General features: G+C 40.7%; 1 protein-coding gene and 2 pseudogenes across 1 annotated transcript; 2 read left to right on the forward strand and 1 right to left on the reverse strand.

Annotated features, from left to right (window-relative positions):
• Nucleotides 1-1,330: 1,330 nt before the first annotated feature.
• Nucleotides 1,331-3,700, reverse strand: LOC128625181 (aerolysin-like protein). Its single transcript, XM_053653310.1, has 2 exons — nt 3,545-3,700; nt 1,331-2,642 (listed from the first exon to the last, which is right to left on the reverse strand). The coding sequence occupies exon 2, from the start codon at nt 2,619-2,621 to the stop codon at nt 1,683-1,685; it is 939 nt and encodes a 312-aa protein (XP_053509285.1). The 5' UTR covers nt 2,622-2,642; nt 3,545-3,700; the 3' UTR covers nt 1,331-1,682.
• Nucleotides 3,701-12,991: 9,291 nt separating this feature from the next.
• Nucleotides 12,992-13,894, forward strand: LOC128625173 (transcription factor HES-5-like; annotated as a pseudogene).
• A 2,785-nt stretch (nt 13,895-16,679) lies between these two features.
• LOC128625097 (transcription factor HES-5-like) lies at nt 16,680-17,584 on the forward strand (annotated as a pseudogene).
• Nucleotides 17,585-19,469: the final 1,885 nt, after the last annotated feature.

The following is a 19,469-nucleotide window of genomic DNA, read 5'->3' on the forward strand; positions in this document are numbered from 1 at the left end:
AATTTTAACCAACATGATCTGAATAATTACAGACCCATCTCCAAACTATCTTTTATTTCAAAAGTCTTGGAAAAAGTTGTTTATTCTCAGATCTCTTCTTACATGAGTACTTTTAACATTTTTGATACATTTCAGTCTGGTTTTAGGTGTCACGTTTCAAAGATGGTTATGGAAGTAATCGCAGATTTTAAACGTTTTATTATATAAATCAGGGGTGCACGGTGGCTTAGTGGTTAGCATGGTGACCATGGTGACCAACATGGTGACCTCAACCCCAGCGTTACAGCCTGAGACCCATGAGGAGGTCTCAGCTTCAGAGCTCCAGCCAGAGGTCAACATGGTGAACTCAGCCCCAGAGTTTCAGCCTGAGACCCATGTGGGGGTCTCAGCTCCAGAGGTCCACTGTAATGCCAAGTTACTGTCCCAGGTCGAAGAGACAACCAACCCAAGCTCTGCTCACGCCAAGTTCCTGTCCCAGGTCGAAGAGACTGCCAACCCAGGCCCTGCTCATCAAAAGTTCCTGTCCCAGGTCGGTGCCGAAGTCAGTACTGACCAGGTTCTGCTCATGCCTGAAGTTGTGGTCATGAACAATCAAGCTCTGATCACACCGGACTTTGCTGATACAGACAACCAGGTTCTGCTCATGCCTGAAGTTGTGGTCATGAACAATCAAGCTCTGATCACACCGGAGTCTGCTGATACAGACAACCAGGTTCTGCTCACGTTTGACACCGATGACATGGACGACCAAGTTCCCCTCACGACCGAGTCTGCTGACATGACCAACCAAGGTATGCTCACACCAGAGTCTGTAGATACGACAAACCAAGTCCTGCTCATGCCCAATTCGCTGACACAGCCAACCAAGTTCAGCCTGCAGAGTCCATTGAGAACATTGCTCTACTTACCTGTTCCGCTGAGAACATCGCTCTGCTTTCCTGTTCCAATGAGGATGTTGCTCTGCTTTCCTGCTCCGCTGAGGACATCGCTCTGCTTTTTTTTTTTTTCATATTCCATAAACATGTTTTTTGTTAGGAGAACCCATGTGTGTTAGAGAATTAGGAGACACAAAGATTCACTAGTGTACCATCGACTTGATCAGTGGAAGGAGCATTTAATTCAATACACAGCTCACTGTACTATAAAAAGAAATCTAGATGAACTTTTAGGAAGTTTTTTTTTTTTATCAAACTATGTGAGTGGGGAGTGTCTGCTGCAGTATTTGTTGTAAGGGTATAAATTGTTAATGAAAACTAACGAGGTCTCACACACAAACACATTTTGGCACATGCTGTCTACAAAAAAAGCAATATGAAGTTTTTATTGAAAATCAGATGGAGTGAACAATTTTATTAATTTAAAACTTTGCAGATTAAAATGAAACAGAAGAATCATCTCCATAGTAGTACGTTAACAAGTGAAACTTTTTTTCACTTCAATTCAGTTATCTCAAAGCAGCTTTACAGAAACGTATAAGCACAGGATACAGATTTTAAGTGTGAAACAGTAATAATAAAAAGAAATGTGCTTAAAGCAAGCTACAGTCATATTAAATCTGCGAAAACATAAAATGAGATGTTGTATTCATTTCTCAGAGTGTGTGTTAAAATAATCTTTAACCATTCAAACAATGTGTCTGCACACAGCCCTAACTGTGAATGTAGAATTTACAGGCTTTTTGTTTATTCCTTCACAACTACTTTTGCATCAGTGTAATTAAGGCCTTTGTAGATTCCACTGGTTGGAAACTCCAGCACACTGCCATTATAGCAGGTAATCTGGACTGTGCCAGTGTAGGGGAGATCAACTGTAGCCCGGCCAATTGTGATGTCCACATCCACGGTTTTCCCTGGAGGGACTTTGACAGGAAAAGAGAACAGCTCAGTTCTCTCCTCGCTGTTCTCTAAACCATATGAGCTCTCAGTTCCCACTGTGAAACCGAATCCAGCTGATACTTCAACAACCTCTGGGATTCCTGCCTTCACTTCCATACTAAATGTGAATTCAAGCTTGTTGGTAACAGACCAGGAGGACTTTCTGATGATTGTTTTGGAGGTTTCTAGCTTATACTCTTGAGTTTGACTAGTCTTATTTTCATAAGTTGTGGATTTGATTTCCTCAACAGCCACATTAGGTATCACATCATGAAGTGTGGGATACTGAACATTTGTTAGCTTAGTAGACTTGACTGTGTTAATGAATTCAAAGCCTAAGGAATCCATATCTGCTCCAGCACGTCCTGTGATTCCCACGCAGATCCCAGAACCCACATCAATTGGATATTCTGTTTTCAGACCCCAGTCTGTCATTTGTGCAAAGAACTCGCGGGAGCGATTTGTCCTGAATTTGATGGCACCCAGACGTGTTCCAGCTCCATTTCCCCAAAGTGAAAGGGAGGTGAAATGCTCTCCATCTTCAAAGGAAAATTCTGAAAACTTCCCTGCAGGTTCTCCAAACTGTCCGACCTGGCCATCAGTAAGCCAAACCTTGATGGCTTTTATCTGCCAGCCGCCGGCCCACACCCAGATCTTTTTCAGTGTGGCTCCATTTCCAACACCATTAAAATTAAAACTCTTGCCTCCGCCTCCACCAATTACCAGGATGGGTGACAGGTATGACATGATTTTCCACTTAATGTGTTCCTTAAAAAAGACAAACATATATTCAGGTTTAATATGTTAAATTGGAAAGTAAATATTCCGAAAAAGAGGCAAGAATTTTGGTTTCCCATTTGTTCACAAACAAGACATTGAAATATCAGAAGCATGTATTGAGCTTCTGCCTATATTATTTGCTAATTGGGCTCATAAAGCATTATCAACAAATTGTCAACACATATATTTTTAGATTCAATTATACAGCCTAATGGCCAGTGTATACTTTGTGATTAAACCCTGTCATTTATTAATATATAGGGTAATGCTTTACATTAAGGTTATTTGAACAGACATTATTTAACACATTCCAGTTCTATTGACATAATCTAACACTTGTATTAATTGATGAATAAAAAACAACAACAACAAATAAAAACCCACCTCCACTGAACAATGTTTATACCAGTCAGTAAAATAAAGCCCACAATGAACAGCTGTTTGGCAAAATTCAGAACTGAGGCTAAAGTTTCATTATTTAAACCTGATGCTCGGTTTAGGAATTTAGGAACATGTAGTTAAATTTGTGACAATTTATGTAAACATAGTTTAATCATGGATTAATTAAAGTCAAAGCAGGTCTATTATATTAAAATCTAAAATCTCAATTAACATAAGTTAACTTTTCTTTCTTTGTGACATTAGTTTTGAATTCTGTTTTTGTTCACATTCCAGATGTTTTATTTATGTTAAATTCATGGTTTATTAATGTTTACTAATGAGGTAAATAATGTTATTTAAGGAAAGCTTAACCTTATTTAAGGGAATGTAAAGCTATAATAACAGCACCTATAATCTCTATCCCTGCTATAAATATTGCTAAAATAATAATTCCAAAGCTTAAATACAATAACCTATATAATTTGATCAAGAATAGTAGGCACACTTACAAGAAAGTTGTCAGAAGAAGGTAGCAAGAAATGGCTTCCTTAAAAGAGTTTTGTCAAGGATGTAAGTTTAATGGATAAGACAGAAGTGCTTGCTCTCTTATTTATACTAGTTAAAGAGGGTGGGGTTGAATACCTTATTTTGAAATAATGCGTGTGTGTGTGTGTGTGTGTGTGTGTGTGTGTGTGTGTGCGTGTGCATGTGTTTGTGTGTGGGTGTTTGTGTGATATCAATGTTGCAACAGTAGAAACTTGTTTCTCCATTGTGCTGCTTACGCAATGGGAGAAGAAACAAATAAATGTGATGTTGGGAAATAAACAAATACTACTTATTAATGAAATTGAAGTTGATCACAACAACGATGTAACTGGAAGAAAAGTCAATGAGCAACATTCCACCTGGGGGGCCCGAACCTACACTATTCAAACCATAAGTAAAGGTTCTGTCAAAATGGAGCCCAGCTAATAATTGCAGGTAAGGAAGTGACACCGTTGAGTAACACTAACGGTCTTTGTGTGGCCATCTGCCCAGCATGTCACAACAAATATAGAAGATTTAGCTACAGATATCTTATGAAGTTCTTATTAATGTCTTAATGACAACTGAGATTCTACAGTATGATATGGCTTACAGTGGGATCATGTTTGTACAGTCTGACAAGCAAAAGTCACAAAGGATTATTAAAAATCTCACATAGTGCGCCAGACTTTAGGCAGGATCAGAGCTCTGTTAAAGAAAGTTCAAATATATGTCCGATTTAATTCCACAAAATGCAAAAGTTCAAAGGTACTCTTTAAATCCTACTTTTAAAAATCCTATTTCGAGTGGCCTTTTAGAGACTTGTACTGTCCTGTGTGACCAATTTGTAAATCATTTTATTCATAAAGGTGAGGACATAAGGTCTAACTTACCCCCTATAGCTCTGTTCTCTTAGAAACATTGTCATATCAGAGCTCTCTACATCAGTTTCAACTTGTGTCACCATCACAACTCTCTGATATTGTTTCTAATATGAAGTCTACAAACTGTCCTTCAGATGTTTTGCCTTCACACATTTTTAAAGAGGCTTTTCCAGTTTTAAGTTGGTTGGTTGTTACTGCTATTATTAATAGCTCCCTAGAAAATGGAGTTGTTCCAGTTGTATATAAACATGCTGAAGTCCAGCCATTGTTAAAAAGACATAATTTTAACCAACATGATCTGAATAATTACAGACCCATCTCCAAACTATCTTTTTTCAAAAGTCTTGGAAAAAGTTGTTTATTCTCAGATCTCTTCTTACATGAGTACTTTTAACATTTTTGATACATTTCAGTCTGGTTTTAGGGGATTACATAGTACTGAATCTGCTTTGTAAAAGGTTACCAATGGCAATTTACTCTCTCTTGACTCTGGTTCCTGCTGTATTTTAAGTGCAGCCTTTGATACAGTTGATCATGACATACTGTTAAAGAGTCTTAATTATGTGGCTGGGTTTCAGGGACCTGTGGTAAAGTGGTTTGCCTCTTACCTTAAGAGGAGAACTTTTTCTGTTAATGAAGGAAATTCTTTCTCATCTCATGCATAGATCTCTTATGGTGTACCTCAGGGTTCCATTTTGGGACCTCTTTTGTTTGCTCTATACAGTATATGCTTCCCCTTGGTCACATAATTCAGAAACAAAACTAATCATATTGCTCTCATGCTGACGACACACAGCTTTTCAAACAACAGCTCTTCTCTGGCAAATCTGTACGAATGTCTTTAAGACATTAAATGCTGGATATTAAATGCACATGAATTTTTTACAGATAAATCATGATAAAACTGAAATAATAATTTTTGTCCCACAAGTTTCAACTACTGCTATCTTTAATCAGTTAGGTCCTCTGTCTACCAATGTGCACGATTGTGTCAAAAACCTTGGTGTCATTCTAGATCCTTGTGTTTTGATAAACAGATCAGTGCTGTTGTCAAAAGCATCTTTTGTCAGCTGAGCTCTATTGCTAAAATTAAGAAAATGCTCTTTAAGAAGGACCTGGAAATGGTTATTTATCACATCAAGGTTAGACTACTGTAATTCCCTCTATTTTGGATTGTCTAAAACCGCTGTAGATCGCTTGTAAATGGTTCAAAATGCGGCAGCTGGATTATTGAGTGGCACCAGAAAACATGAGGATATTACTAATGTCCTCGCCTCTTTACACTGGTTGCCAGTCAATTTCCGCATTGATTTTAAAATTCTGCTATTCATTTTTAAAGCTATGCATGGACTTGATCCCCAGTACATCTGCAGTCTCCTTACCCCGTATACTGCTGCAAGATCTCTTTGATCATCCAGCCAACTACTCTTTCAGTCCCTCGTTCACGTTTTAAAACTAAAGGCTACTGGCCTTTCTCGGTAGCTGCTGCCAGGCTCGGGAATAGTGACATGTGGAATTCAAGTGGCCAGGATCTACCAGGGAGTGTTTCTTTATTAAAAAGATTCCAACTAGATGTTTTTAGGAAGTTTTTGTGGTTCCAAATTACATCCACTAACCAAATACAATTAATTAACTTATCATAGAGTCAGGTACTTACATCTACTAGACAGTTGAATAAAGAAAGCAAGACACCGAATCAGTGAGTGAGAAGAAGCAAGGGTCCAAGTTTATTGTTTCATTCACATGAGATCCACACAGTTGAGACGTCCCAAGGATGATCTAAAAAACCCAGAGCTGAGGCTCTTCTATTTATAAAGTTCCTGATATTCCGATTTCCCACCCTCAGCACTTTTTCCACTACCAATATGTTCCAAGTTCAGCTGATACCAAAAACCCTTATGTTTGCTAAAACGTGTTTTTTAGCATCACTTATCGTGTAGTATTCGCTTATTTCAGCGTCCCTTATCATCGAATTTTGGTTCGATTCCACTCCCCTTATGTTTGGCCTGTCTTGGCTTCTATTTTTTAAAAGCTGACTTCTGCTTACTGTGTTATTCCTGACTGGATTTTCATTGAGAGGGGATCTCCGTTACGTTACATCTAGTCTTCTCCTAATTATGGGTAAGTTTGCTCTTTTTCTACATTGCTTTTAGGTGATGTCTCGGGTTGTATTTTCTTTCCATCTCTTTTAGCATGTGTATGTGCTTTTACAATATTATTTTTCTGCATACTGTACAGACCTCTGTGTGTGTGTGTGTGGAATGTGACTCTCAGTTGGACGTCTGCTCCTATGTATGTGTGTGAGTGCATGCGAATATAATCTGACTAAGCTCTTTAGCATGCCTCAGCGATTAGGTTCATGTGGTGTTTTTCTCCCGAGTATTGAATATTCTGTGTTTTTCTGTGTGTCCAGGTCAGATCTTCTTATCTCCTTTACTGGAGGGGTTGGACTTTGATCTGAACACCCGCTACCAGCTTGCACAATTGACTGCTGACATAACCCTGCTGACTGCTGAGGTCCTGCGCACCCCGTCGGACATCTTCGGGTTCCCACCGCCTCTCAGATACAGAATCTGCCCAGCTAAGGTGTGTGGATGCTTCCACTCAGACTGACCCTCTGCCTGCTGCTTCACCCGCTCTGGCCTTTCTCTTCCCTTTTCACCTGCCAGTCCTGACTATTCCTCTTCTTACGTCTCAGCGGGCTACAGTTTTTCCCCAGGACATACGCCCTGTTACCAGCCATTCTCTCCCTATTGTTCGCCTTCGCCCACTGATTACAGCCCCACCATGTTACTCATGCTTTGTGTCCATTGTGTTTTATTTCATATCTATTTTAAATACAACATTTTCTACCCTTAACTTACTCAAGAACACTTGAGGGGTTCTTTTTTCCTTGCAAGTGTGCTATTCCTTTTGTTGAATAAAAATTTGTTTTCTTTAACCAATTCCATTTTCTTACATAATGACACACATTATATTTTATTCTGATTTTCTTGTGTTTCCATTTAAAATTAGTTTTATGTAAACAATTATTTTTTTTAAATAATCTTTGTTTGTATAGTGATTATGGTAGCAGAAGTTTAATGCATGATTATGAAAAAAAAATAGGATCTACTGTTTCAAATTAAAGTCTGATTAAAACTGCAATCATAATAGAGAAGCTCATTGGTTCACTCTGCTCAGTTTTCAACATAGACCTATTTTACTGATATTCTTACTATATTAATCTTCTGCTCACTGGTTTTCAACTAAAATAAGCACTTCCACTGTTTCATTTGTCATTAAGTGTAAGCAAAAGAAGTCAAAGAAATTAGATTACTTTGTACAAACCGATTCATACAACTGTTGAATCATTAAGGTTAGGGCTTGTAGTTTTTTGTATACAATCTTGCATAATCTCACCCAGTTGGTAGAATACTTAGAATAAATCTGTGCAACAACTATAAAACTGTGTTAACTTGGAACAAGGGAGAGATTTATAAATAATAAAATTTCATGTCAACATGTCAAAATTAAAGAAAAATGTGTCCATCAAAGAATGAAATCTTTAAGCAAAACACAGATTAATAATAATAATAATAATAATAATAATAATAATAATAATAATAATAATAACATTTTAATATAAACAGGACATCTTAGCCAATAAGGATCTTTCCCTCCAGATGGTGTGTGATGTCATACTCAGTGTATTTAGTCATCAGTAATGGTTCTTTCAGGACTCTGAAGCTTTTGTACTCTATTTATCTCAGCACAGAGGACTCAGTGTGGGAAACTCAGACAAGCTCTGAACTCACACTGACTTACAAAGACATGACACGAGTCCCATCTGTTACATCTGGAGTCCGGGTAGTGATAGAAAAGACATAACATGAAAATTTTTGAACAATTTAACAATATATTCCATCCAATAAAATCTTCAGTTTAAAAATTTTAATTATCAATAAAATGAACTACCACATTAGTGAAATAAATTTTTTACCCTCAGCAATGGCTAAATAGTACAGTTGCTGTTCTATTATAGGTGGATTCCTTACAAGATAAATTCAATGACAATGTAGATTATCAGGATTATTATAATAGTGTTGAAATATGAGATTTGAGATGAGATCTACAAAAACCTCAGAATTACAAATGAAGATTTTTAAATCATGTTATTACGACCTGTTGATAAGGAATGTGTGTGAATGTGTGTGCGAATCGTGACGGTGCAGAGATAGGACGGATGCAAGTGCAGGATGAACAGTTGTTCATTAGAAAGAGAGACAGGCAGACAAATCCAAAACGTGATCCAAAACGTAATCCACAAACATGCAAGAGGTCAGGCGATTGGCAAACAGGCATACACGGGGCAAGGCTGGAATCTAGGTCGATAAACAAAACAAGAAACGAACTATGACGAGGGACTGGAAGCGGATAATCCAGCGCGAACTAACTCTAAACATGGACACTAACTATGACTATGATACGAGCTAAACCAACTCCAAACATTTAATCTTCCGCGTTGAGTGCTGGGAGGCGCGCGGTATATATGCGGACATAATCAGCGTCTAAACTGCTAGCAGCTGAGAGCAATACAGACCCACGTGAAATCCCAGCCAATGACAGAACAGGGAGGAGACATGACAGAAACATAAACAAAACACATGTCCAGATGTCACTACGGTCAACAACGGGAAAGCAGGTGCTCGCGCATTTGCGCTTAGAGCACGCTGCTTCAAGGGGGAATCGTGACAGAACCCCCCCCAAAGGCACTCCTCCCGAAGTGCCATGAGTCAACCCATTTAATTGGCGGACCCAGCCCCCTGGACTGAATGTCCCAGGCAGAGCCAGGAACCTGCACCATGCTCTTGGCGGCGCAGGGAAGCGGAGCGACGTCCACGGCGGAGCATGAAGGCAGAGCGACGACCACAGCAGGGCAGGCGGGCTGAGCGACGTCCTCGGCGGAGCATGAAGGCAGAGCGACGTCCTCGGCGGAGCATGAAGGCAGAGCGACGTCCTCGGCCGGGCAGGCAGGCTGAGCGAAGTCCTCGGCGGCGCATAAAGGCAGAGCGACATCCACAGCCGGGCAGGCAGGCTGAGCAAAGTCCTCGGCGGAGCATGAAAGCGGAGCGACGACCCCAGCTGAACTGGAAGGCAGAGCGAAGTCCCCTGTAAGGCCAGGGAGAGAAGCGTGGGTCTCCTTGAAGCAGTAGGGGGGAATGACGTTTGCCATGGAGCCGGAAGGCTGAGCGACGACCTCAGCTGAACAGGCGGGCTGAGCGACGACCTCAGCTGAACAGGCGGGCTGAGCGACGACCTCAGCTGAACAGGCGGGCTGAGCGACGACCTCAGCTGAACAGGCGGGCTGAGGCTCTGAGGTCACCAGGTGAACCTTGGGCGCGGGCGGAGCTTGGCTGGCCGTGTCAGCAGACTCGGGCGCGGGCGGAGCTTGGCTGGCCGTGTCGGCAGACTCGGGCGGAGCTTGGCTGGCCGTGTCGGCAGACTCGGGCGCGAGCGGAACTTGGCTGGCCGTGTCGGCAGACTGGGGCGCGAGCGGAACTTGGCTGTGCGTGTCGGCAGACTGGGGCGCGAGCGGAACTTGGCTGTGCGTGTCGGCAGACTGGGGCGCGAGCGGAACTTGGCTGTGCGTGTCGGCAGACTGGGGCGCGAGCGGAACTTGGCTGTGCGTGTCGGCAGACTGGGGCGCGAGCGGAACTTGGCTGTGCGTGTCGGCAGACTGGGGCGCGAGCGGAACTTGGCTGTGCGTGTCGGCAGACTGGGGCGCGAGCGGAACTTGGCTGTGCGTGTCGGCAGACTGGGGCGCGAGCGGAACTTGGCTGTGCGTGTCGGCAGACTGGGGCGCGAGCGGAACTTGGCTGTGCGTGTCGGCAGACTGGGGCGCGAGCGGAACTTGGCTGTGCGTGTCGGCAGACTGGGGCGCGAGCGGAACTTGGCTGTGCGTGTCGGCAGGCTGGGGCGCGAGCGGAACTTGGCTGTGCGTGTCGGCAGGCTGGGGCGCGAGCGGAACTTGGCTGTGCGTGTCAGCAGACTGGGGCGCGAGCGGAACTTGGCTGTGCGTGTTAGCAGACTGGGGCGTGGGCTGAACTTGGGCGACCGGGTCGGTAGACTTGGGCGTGAGCAGCATTTGGTCATTTGGCTGGGATATTAGCAGAGCTTGGTCAACTGGATCAGTAGGCTTGGCTTGGACCTCAGGGACGGGAGGCTTGGCTCGGACCTCAGGGACGGGAGGCTTGGCTCGGACCTCAGGGACGGGAGGCTTGGCTTGGACCTCAGGGACGGGAGGCTTGGCTCGGACCTCAGGGACGGGAGGCTTGGCTCGGACCTCAGGGACGGGAGGCTTGACTTGGGCTCCAGAGCCTGGAGGCTTGACTTGGATCTCAGGGACTGGAGGCTTGACTTGGACTTGGACCTCAGGGACTGGAGGCTTGACTTGGACCTCAGGGACTGGAGGCTTGACTTGGACCTCAGGGACTGGAGGCTTGACTTGGACCTCAGGGACTGGAGGCTTGACTTGGACTTGGACCTTAGGGACTTGAAACTTAACTTGGGTTTCATAGTTGAGCTCTGCATGAAGTTGCCTATAGTAGTGGGTAAACGGCAGGGCAGGTTCGCCTGCCAGACTTACCCCCCTGAGAAGTTGTTCTAGCTCGTCCTTCGCCTCCGGACTCCCGAATCGCATCATGAATTCCCCCACAAACTGTTCTACACTGTCCAGGTTCCTACAGTGCTTATCCAGTTTGAGCTGCACCCATTGACAGGCCGGTCCAAAGAACCAGGACCACATGAATCGGAGCCATTGCTTCTCCTCTGGCTTAGGGTCTAACAGGCTGGCAAAATAGTATTGACAGTCTACAAGAAAATATTCAGGGGCACCGAAAAATCCGTCAAATGGATCAGGAAGCTCCATAAATGTCCATTGTGGGAAGTGGACGGAGTCCATAGCGGGGACGGTTGGCGTCGACTTCCGGGTTCTGCGTCTCCTCCGTTCTCCTGCTGCATCCATGTTTGGGCGGAAGATTCTGTCACGAATCGTGACGGTGCAGAGATAGGACAGATGCAAGTGCAGGATGAACAGTTGTTTATTAGAAAGAGAGACAGGCAGACAAATCCAAAACGTGATCCAAAACGTAATCCACAAACATGCAAGAGGTCAGGCGATTGGCAAACAAGCATACACGGGGCAAGGCAGGAATCTAGGTCGATAAACAAAACAAGAAACGAACTATGACTAGGGACTGGAAGCGGATAATCCAGCGCGAACTAACTCATGACTATGACTATGACTATGACTATGACTATGACTATGACTATGACTATGACTATGACACGCGCTAAACCAACTCCAAACATTTAATCTTCCGTGTTGTGTGCTGGGAGGCGCGCGGTATATATGCGGACATAATCAGCGTCTAAACCGCTAGCAGCTGAGAGCAATACAGACCCACGTGAAATCCCAGCCAATGACAGAACAGGGAGGAGACATGACAGAAACATAAACAAAACACACGTGTCCAGATGTCACTACGGTCAACAACGGGAAAGCAGGTGCTCGCGCATTCGCGCTTAGAGCACGCTGCTTCAAGGGGGAATCGTGACAGAATGACAGCAAAAATGTGAGACCTTGTATTGGAAGTGTATATTAAGTGTGTGCAGGAAGAAGGGTAGCGCCCTCAGGGACAATATAGGAGACAGTGTAAAGTCGTCTCAAACGATTAGCCTGTAGGATATATTAGCATGTGAATAGGCACACTTCTATTGTTTCTGACTCAATCTTTCAATAGTCAGAGTGTGGGAAATCTCAGGAGGGAAGAGTCACAGTCTATCGTCATCAATGTCTTAAACTCCACCACACACTGCATATTTGGGTGCACAAATGGGAGTAGACACACTTATTCACTTATGAGGGTGAACGTTACCACACAGTTTTCCTGGTGACATTAGCAGAGAATCTGTATAAACATACTAAAAAGTGCATTAGAAAGCAATTAGAATAGCTAAAGATAATACAGACAGTGATGCAGACAAAAGTAGAGATAATATTACTGTAAAGCTTGGCTTTAGCTATAGGTTTAACAGAAAACTATGGGTGAGAACCAGTGATTATCTTTGGATATATATTATGGTGGTTTTGCTTTTTGTTTTTTTTTTTTATAAATGAATCTAAATTAACAAATAACACAGCATATATCCCATTATATCCCATTAAAATAAATGTCGACTCCACACGTGTGAGCAGTGATGATGAGTGTGTGCTCTGTCAGTGACATTGATCCCAACACCAGGCAGCAGATCTGCTCTCTTTACAGGGTCACTACTTTCCCAGATTCACACAGTGTTCTGTGAATCCATCTCCATCACCCCACCCCTCCACCTGCTCCCCTGAGACATGGACATTGTCCTCTGCTAGAAGAACACTGAGCATGTGGCAGCCCTACATTCCTCATTGTGTGTCCAAGCTCTCCCATTGGCTCCAAACTGTGAGAAACTCCAACAAGCCCAAGACCCACACATTCATATGGAGATTTGGGAGTATAAATAGAGGCGATGCAGCCAGTACAAATCACACTCACTCTACAAAGAGAGATCTACAGCACAGAGACACAGCCATGGCACCAACCATCACTTCTGCAATGACCATCTCAAACGAGCACCTACCTCTAAACAACAAGGTAAATTAAGAACCTGCCTCCTTTCAATGCTTATATTTACCTGCTTTCTACTTAATAGCTCTTTATAGTTCAAGATGGCTAAATGTTCTCTCTTTGTTTTTTGCAGCTGAGGAAGCCGATGGTGGAGAAGATGCGCAGAGATCGTATCAACAGCAGCATTGAGCAGCTGAAGTCTCTCCTGGCTCCAGAGTTCCTCAACCAGCAGTCTGACTCCAAACTGGAGAAAGCAGATATCCTGGAGATGACAGTCAGCTTATTGAGACAACTGCAGCAGCAGCCTGCATTATCCTGCAACTCAGCAGCTGTCAATCAAGGCTTCTCCAGATGTGTCCATGAGGTTGCCCACTTCCTGTCCAAAGAAGAGGTGAAGACACAGAGTCAGAGAAAACTACTGAACCACATCCAGAATCTGCAGCCATCTTCATACGAGAAGAGGAGAGAAAGTGTCCTGCCTCAGCTGAGCTCTACAGAGCAGCAGATCATCAGCAAAGAGAAGAGTTCGGTTAAGAGCTCCCTTTGGAGGCCCTGGTAAAGGGAAGATCAAGACTAAAAATGAAAAGCTGGAAACACAAGTCTATGTGGACTGTTTGGTTTTCTTTCGATTTCTGTGTGAGCAGGATTATAACTGAGTTGATAAAACTTAACATTTATTATTGTTTTATGACCCATACCTTTCTATTTTGAGAAAGATTCTGAATGAAGATGCTTGTAGACTCCAGTTAGGGGCAATGTCAAGATCTCCAGTCTTGACAATGCATGTTTATGTTAATATAAATAATCTTGATTCATTGTTTTAAGTTCACAAAACATCCTTTACAATGCTGTTTCCATTTTAGGAGAAACACTGTATGTATTATTCTATATTAGATCTAATATTTGTATTATCTTTCTGAATTGACAAAATTCTGTTGGTATTTGATCAAGCCTGATCACATTTTAGTGAACTGGTTGGCCAATTTTACTGGAAAATACAGTATTATGTATTTTCTGGTTAAATACACTATATTTCTATATTGAAGTAGAAAATATATAAACATTAAATGCCTTCTATGAAGATGATCACATTCTGGTTAATACAGAATTATTCAGTTTTAATTTTCCATTTATTTGAAATGGGATTATAGTGTTTATCAATATGTTGCATGTTGATTGCCTATTTCTCATACAATTTGAGAAATTTTATGTCCCCCCCTTAGCCAATGTTTATTTTGTACCTTTTGCATGGTACTATTAATTATGAAACATGCATTTTGCCCTTGACAGTATCTGTTGAGACACTTTCTATTTAATTCCCATTTATTTATTTCTTTTGTGAAATATTATCTTGATCTGTTCATATTTAACAGACTTTAGTTGTTGGAAAGGTTTCCTGTGTCTTTTGTAAAGACAAACTGTTTAAACTCTGATCTATTATGAGCACCATGTGTGTTGAAGAATTGTTCAAGTGACTGTTGTGATACATTATCACATATTATATTACCTTAACTCTAACACAAAAGTGCACCAGAAATAAAAAAAAAAATAAAAATGTGTACACTACTCTCTTCTGTGTGATGAATTTTGTCATTAAACCAGAATACAGAATACATTTGGACAGGACAGGCCAGTATTTAAAAGAAATATGTGGTAATGATAGTTAATATCTGCACCATTTAATATCTGCACATTTTGATGTCTTTCATTGGGCAGAGTATAAAATATCTCAGGAGAGAAGAATGACAGTATGTGGCAATTAATGTCCTAAAGTACATGTCTTCTTCTTTTTTTTTTTTTTAAAAGGTGGAATTTAAATGAACAGGAACAGTTCTTTAAAGGTACTATATAGAACCCTACAAGAGAGTGCAAAGGTCTCTGCACATGAACTAGACAAATAATAATAGTAAAATTTTTAATAACAGTAGAAAAAAACTGAAAATGAAAATCTAAAGTATCAAAAAATATAATGAAATGTGTAAAATTAGACTAAATGGATAATAATTAAAATTGTATAACAGCAATGTGGCAATAAAAGTTAAGAATATTTCGTATGTGGAATATGGAGAAGGTTAGACCTATATGATCTTAACACATGATACGGAACATCTATTATCAGGTGTTCAGAGATGTATGAAGGTACTGCACCATTAAGACAGTTAAAAACTGATAAAAAGAAAATGTTAAAGTCAAAAGGAAACAGGCAACCAGTGGAATGATGAAAAAAGCTCTAATAGGATTTTCTAGTTTGCAGTAATAAAGAGAAATGATTGTGGATTATTTCAGTGGTGCCATGATTTCAGTCCATGAGATAATTGTTTAAATTTAGTCAGGATGTTGTAAAATTTTTTTTTTTTTTTTTTTAAATAAATAGTGACTCCACCTTGCCTAAGATGCAGTGTTTATGGCTTTTGAAGCACACTTGTGAAGAAGCCTGTCAGGATCTGGTTACCTATAGAGTCATTAGTATATGAATGGACACACTTCTATCGTCCAGCACTTCATCTCAATGGGAAAACTGTGGGAAAGTGCGGGAGAACACAGTTAGACTTCTTAATTGTGTCAGCATACTAAACTCCACTGACCCCTAACAAATGAATAAACGAGACCCCTGGTTCATCATGACACATCACCTGAGAAGCAAGTACATAACATGTCAATCTGATAATAATCTTCAGAATATTAAAACTTTCTATCAAAGTTGTACACCTGATAGAAATGTTTTAATATGGCGAAAAAAAAGGATCATTCTAGCAACGTGTTCAGACTTTTCCTTCCAGATGGTGAGTGATGTCACTTTACAATCCACCACACAGTGTTTAGTCATCAGTAATGGTCCTTTCAGGTCTCGAAAGCTTTTGTACTCCATTGATATCAGCACAGAGGACTCAGTGTGGGAAACTCAGACAAGCACTAAACTCACACTGACTGACAAAGACACGACACGAGACACATCTGTTACATCTGGACTGCTGGGCTATGAAACTTTATGTTGCTACACACAACTGAGATATGTGCATTAGTCTTTATAAATGTATTATACTGTATATTATGATATATCAAATATTATCAAAAAAAGTATTTCATACTCTGGATCAAAATTTTTAAAAGAACCCGCTATTAATAAAGTAAACATGTACTATGGAAGAGGGATGCTGTGTATTTTCAAATTTACAAACAATATTTCCACATTTTATGGAAATATTCTCAACAGAAAATGTCTTACTAACAGGTGAAAAAGCGATAATTAGAGCTGTGATGTGTTTCCACACGTGTGAGCTGTGATGATGAGCGTGTGCTCTGTCAGTGACATTGATCCCAACACCAGGCAGCAGATCTGCTCTCTTTACAGGGTCACTACTTTCCCAGATTCACACAGTGTTCTGTGAATCCATCTTCATCACCCCACCCCTCCACCTGCTCCCCTGAGACATGGACATTGTCCTCTGCTAGAAGAACACTGAGCATGTGGCAGCCCTACATTCCTCATTGTGTGTCCAAGCTCTCCCATTGGCTCCAAACTGTGAGAAACTCCAACAAGCCCAAGACCCACACATTCATATGGAGATTTGGGAGTATAAATAGAGGAGATGCAGCCAGTACAAATCACACTCACTCTACACAGAGAGATCTACAGCACAGAGACACAGCCATGGCACCAACCATCATTTCTGCAATGACCATCTCAAACGAGCACCTACCTCTAAACAACAAGGTAAATTAAGAACCTGCCTCCTTTCAATGCTTATATTTACCTGCTTTCTACTTAATAGCTCTTTATAGTTCAAGATGGCTAAATGTTCTCTCTTTGTTTTTTGCAGCTGAGGAAGCCGATGGTGGAGAAGATGCGCAGAGATCGTATCAACAGCAGCATTGAGCAGCTGAAGTCTCTCCTGGCTCCAGAGTTCCTCAACCAGCAGCCTGACTCCAAACTGGAGAAAGCAGATATCCTGGAGATGACAGTCAGCTTATTGAGACAACTGCAGCAGCAGCCTGCATTATCCTGCAGCTCAGCAGCTGTCAATCAAGGCTTCTCCAGATGTATCCATGATCTTGTCCACTTCTTGTCCAAAGAAGAGGTGAAGACAGAGCCAGAGAAAACTGCTGAACCACTTACAGAATCTGCAGCCATCTTCAGATGAAAGCAGGAGGGAGTGTCCTGCATCAGCTGAGCTCTTCAGAGCAGCAGATCATCAGCAAAGAGAAGAGTTCAGTTAAGAGCTCCCTCTGGAGGCCCTGGTAGTCTTCTAGGTTTGAAATTGTCTCTGTTAACCACTGTTGACCACATTGGTCTGCTAATGTGAGAGTAATAACTGGCTTTTTTTTGTTGGGTAAAATTTACTCATGAATGGCCATTTCTTGTATATTGTGCTATTTGTTACATAATTTTCTCAGCAATTAAAAAGACATCAGAAAGCATTTATTTCATAATGCTTTGCATGCTCAAGAAATAATTCATTTCAAATGTTTGGAATGATCATTAAAGTCTGACATCCATTTCCTATATCTGGTATAGATATTTAGGTTTGCCTTTTATAAAGGCTTTTATTTTCCTAAATATAAATGCCCTAGTGATATTCTAAAGCACATCAAGGGCTTTTATTAACCTATAAATATTATTTTGATGTTCTGAAACCTGTTGTACTTCATAATGAATAACTATCCTTTCTGGATAGGCATTGGATCCTCTCTGGATATTTCCTTGTGTGAAGGCAAAATATTTAAAAATACTAATTGAATGTACTTGACTCATGACATGGCGAAATAAAACAATCAATGAAATTTTCTGTCTGGTTTGCTCTTCATTCCAGCACACTGGCTGATCACATTTTGCAACATATACAGTACGTTGCTGAATATGTATATTAGGGTGCTATTTTGAACATAACGGTTTTAAGTGTTAAAAAATAATAATAAACTCCTAACCAACAGAATCTCTAAATACATAGACTGTATGTGTTGGGGGTTAAGGTTGTGTTATAATTCTAATAAGATTCATGAGGTTTCCCACGTTGGATTATTTGCATTCAGAGAATATGAAATGAACAATAAGCGTGTGTCTATTCAGACGCTAATGGTGTATTTAATTCTTGTCCTCTGACAAATCAGTGTGAGTTTAAAAAGCCTTAGCTATCCAAAGAACCTTCAAGTACTGGAATGAGAGCAATTTCACGGGACCTCATAAAAGTAAGAGATGCTATGAGTCATAATAAAATGAAGAATTTAAAGTATCATTGAAGGGAAAAGATAAATGTCATACCAAAAGATCACATTTTACAATAACAACATGGAATAGTCAATAAAAAAGAAGCATGTGCATGTGATATTCACTATAGAAGTTGTATTTAATGTGATGGCTTGCTAAGAAAGTAGAAAGTGACCATGAAATATGATTTTATTGCTTTATATTACTGTGATTTGATCAAAACAGTTGCTTGAAGAATTCTGAAAGACAGGTCTTTACAAAAGATAAATCCATACATTTACAATCTAATAAATTGATCAAAATCTTTCTCAATATGAGAACACCTTGAGGAATGAAAGGAAATGCTCAAATATTCAGTATGAACTGCAACCAATGATTAATAAACAAAGAGGATGCATAAAATGTCTAATTCAGACAAAGTAATTGTAATACTTAAAAACAATTTAACAACTTAAAAAAATGTAAACACAAACCCTCCAATTTCCAGTTTGAAACATGTCTATAGCGTGATAATCGTGTTATTCAGTATAAAGGTCTGATATCTCCAACAATGTCCTTATACACTTCTTCTATGTAGGAAAATATGAATATTGAAGGTCTGTGATCCAGAATCCATAATTCAAACTTTTTTCCAGTAATAAATTCTCCTATTATAGGATGATGCTTTTTTTTTTCTACCCTTAATTCAATACAGAGTCTAATAAAGACCTCTAGAGTCTACCAGGGCCTCCAGAGGGAGCACTTAACTGAACTCTTCTCTTTGCTGTGGTATTTATTAGTACAAAATAGTGTGTACACTGAGTCAAGATGAGCCAATATACTAATCATTAATCAATATCACCATATTTTATGGAAGCAATACAATCAGCAACTGCATCACTGACTTTCTTCACTACTTCAAGACAAATCGTCTTTGGAAGTCTAATGAGTAAATAACCAAGCAACAAATTTTTCATAATTTCTAATACTTTCTGTGACTGCATCATTATTTAAAATAGCTATAAGTGTGCCTATTCCCATGTGAGGCTCTTTAGGACTGAATGATTCAGATGCCAATGCCATAATTATGCTAATGATGTCAACAACACTGTGTATTAAAGTTCACCCTCATATCCATAAGCGTGTCTACTCCCCTGAGTGCACCCAAAATATCCCTGTGGCTGGTGGTTTCGGA

This window comes from Ictalurus furcatus, chromosome 21, assembly GCF_023375685.1.
Source record: "Ictalurus furcatus strain D&B chromosome 21, Billie_1.0, whole genome shotgun sequence".
NCBI lineage: Eukaryota > Metazoa > Chordata > Actinopteri > Siluriformes > Ictaluridae > Ictalurus > Ictalurus furcatus.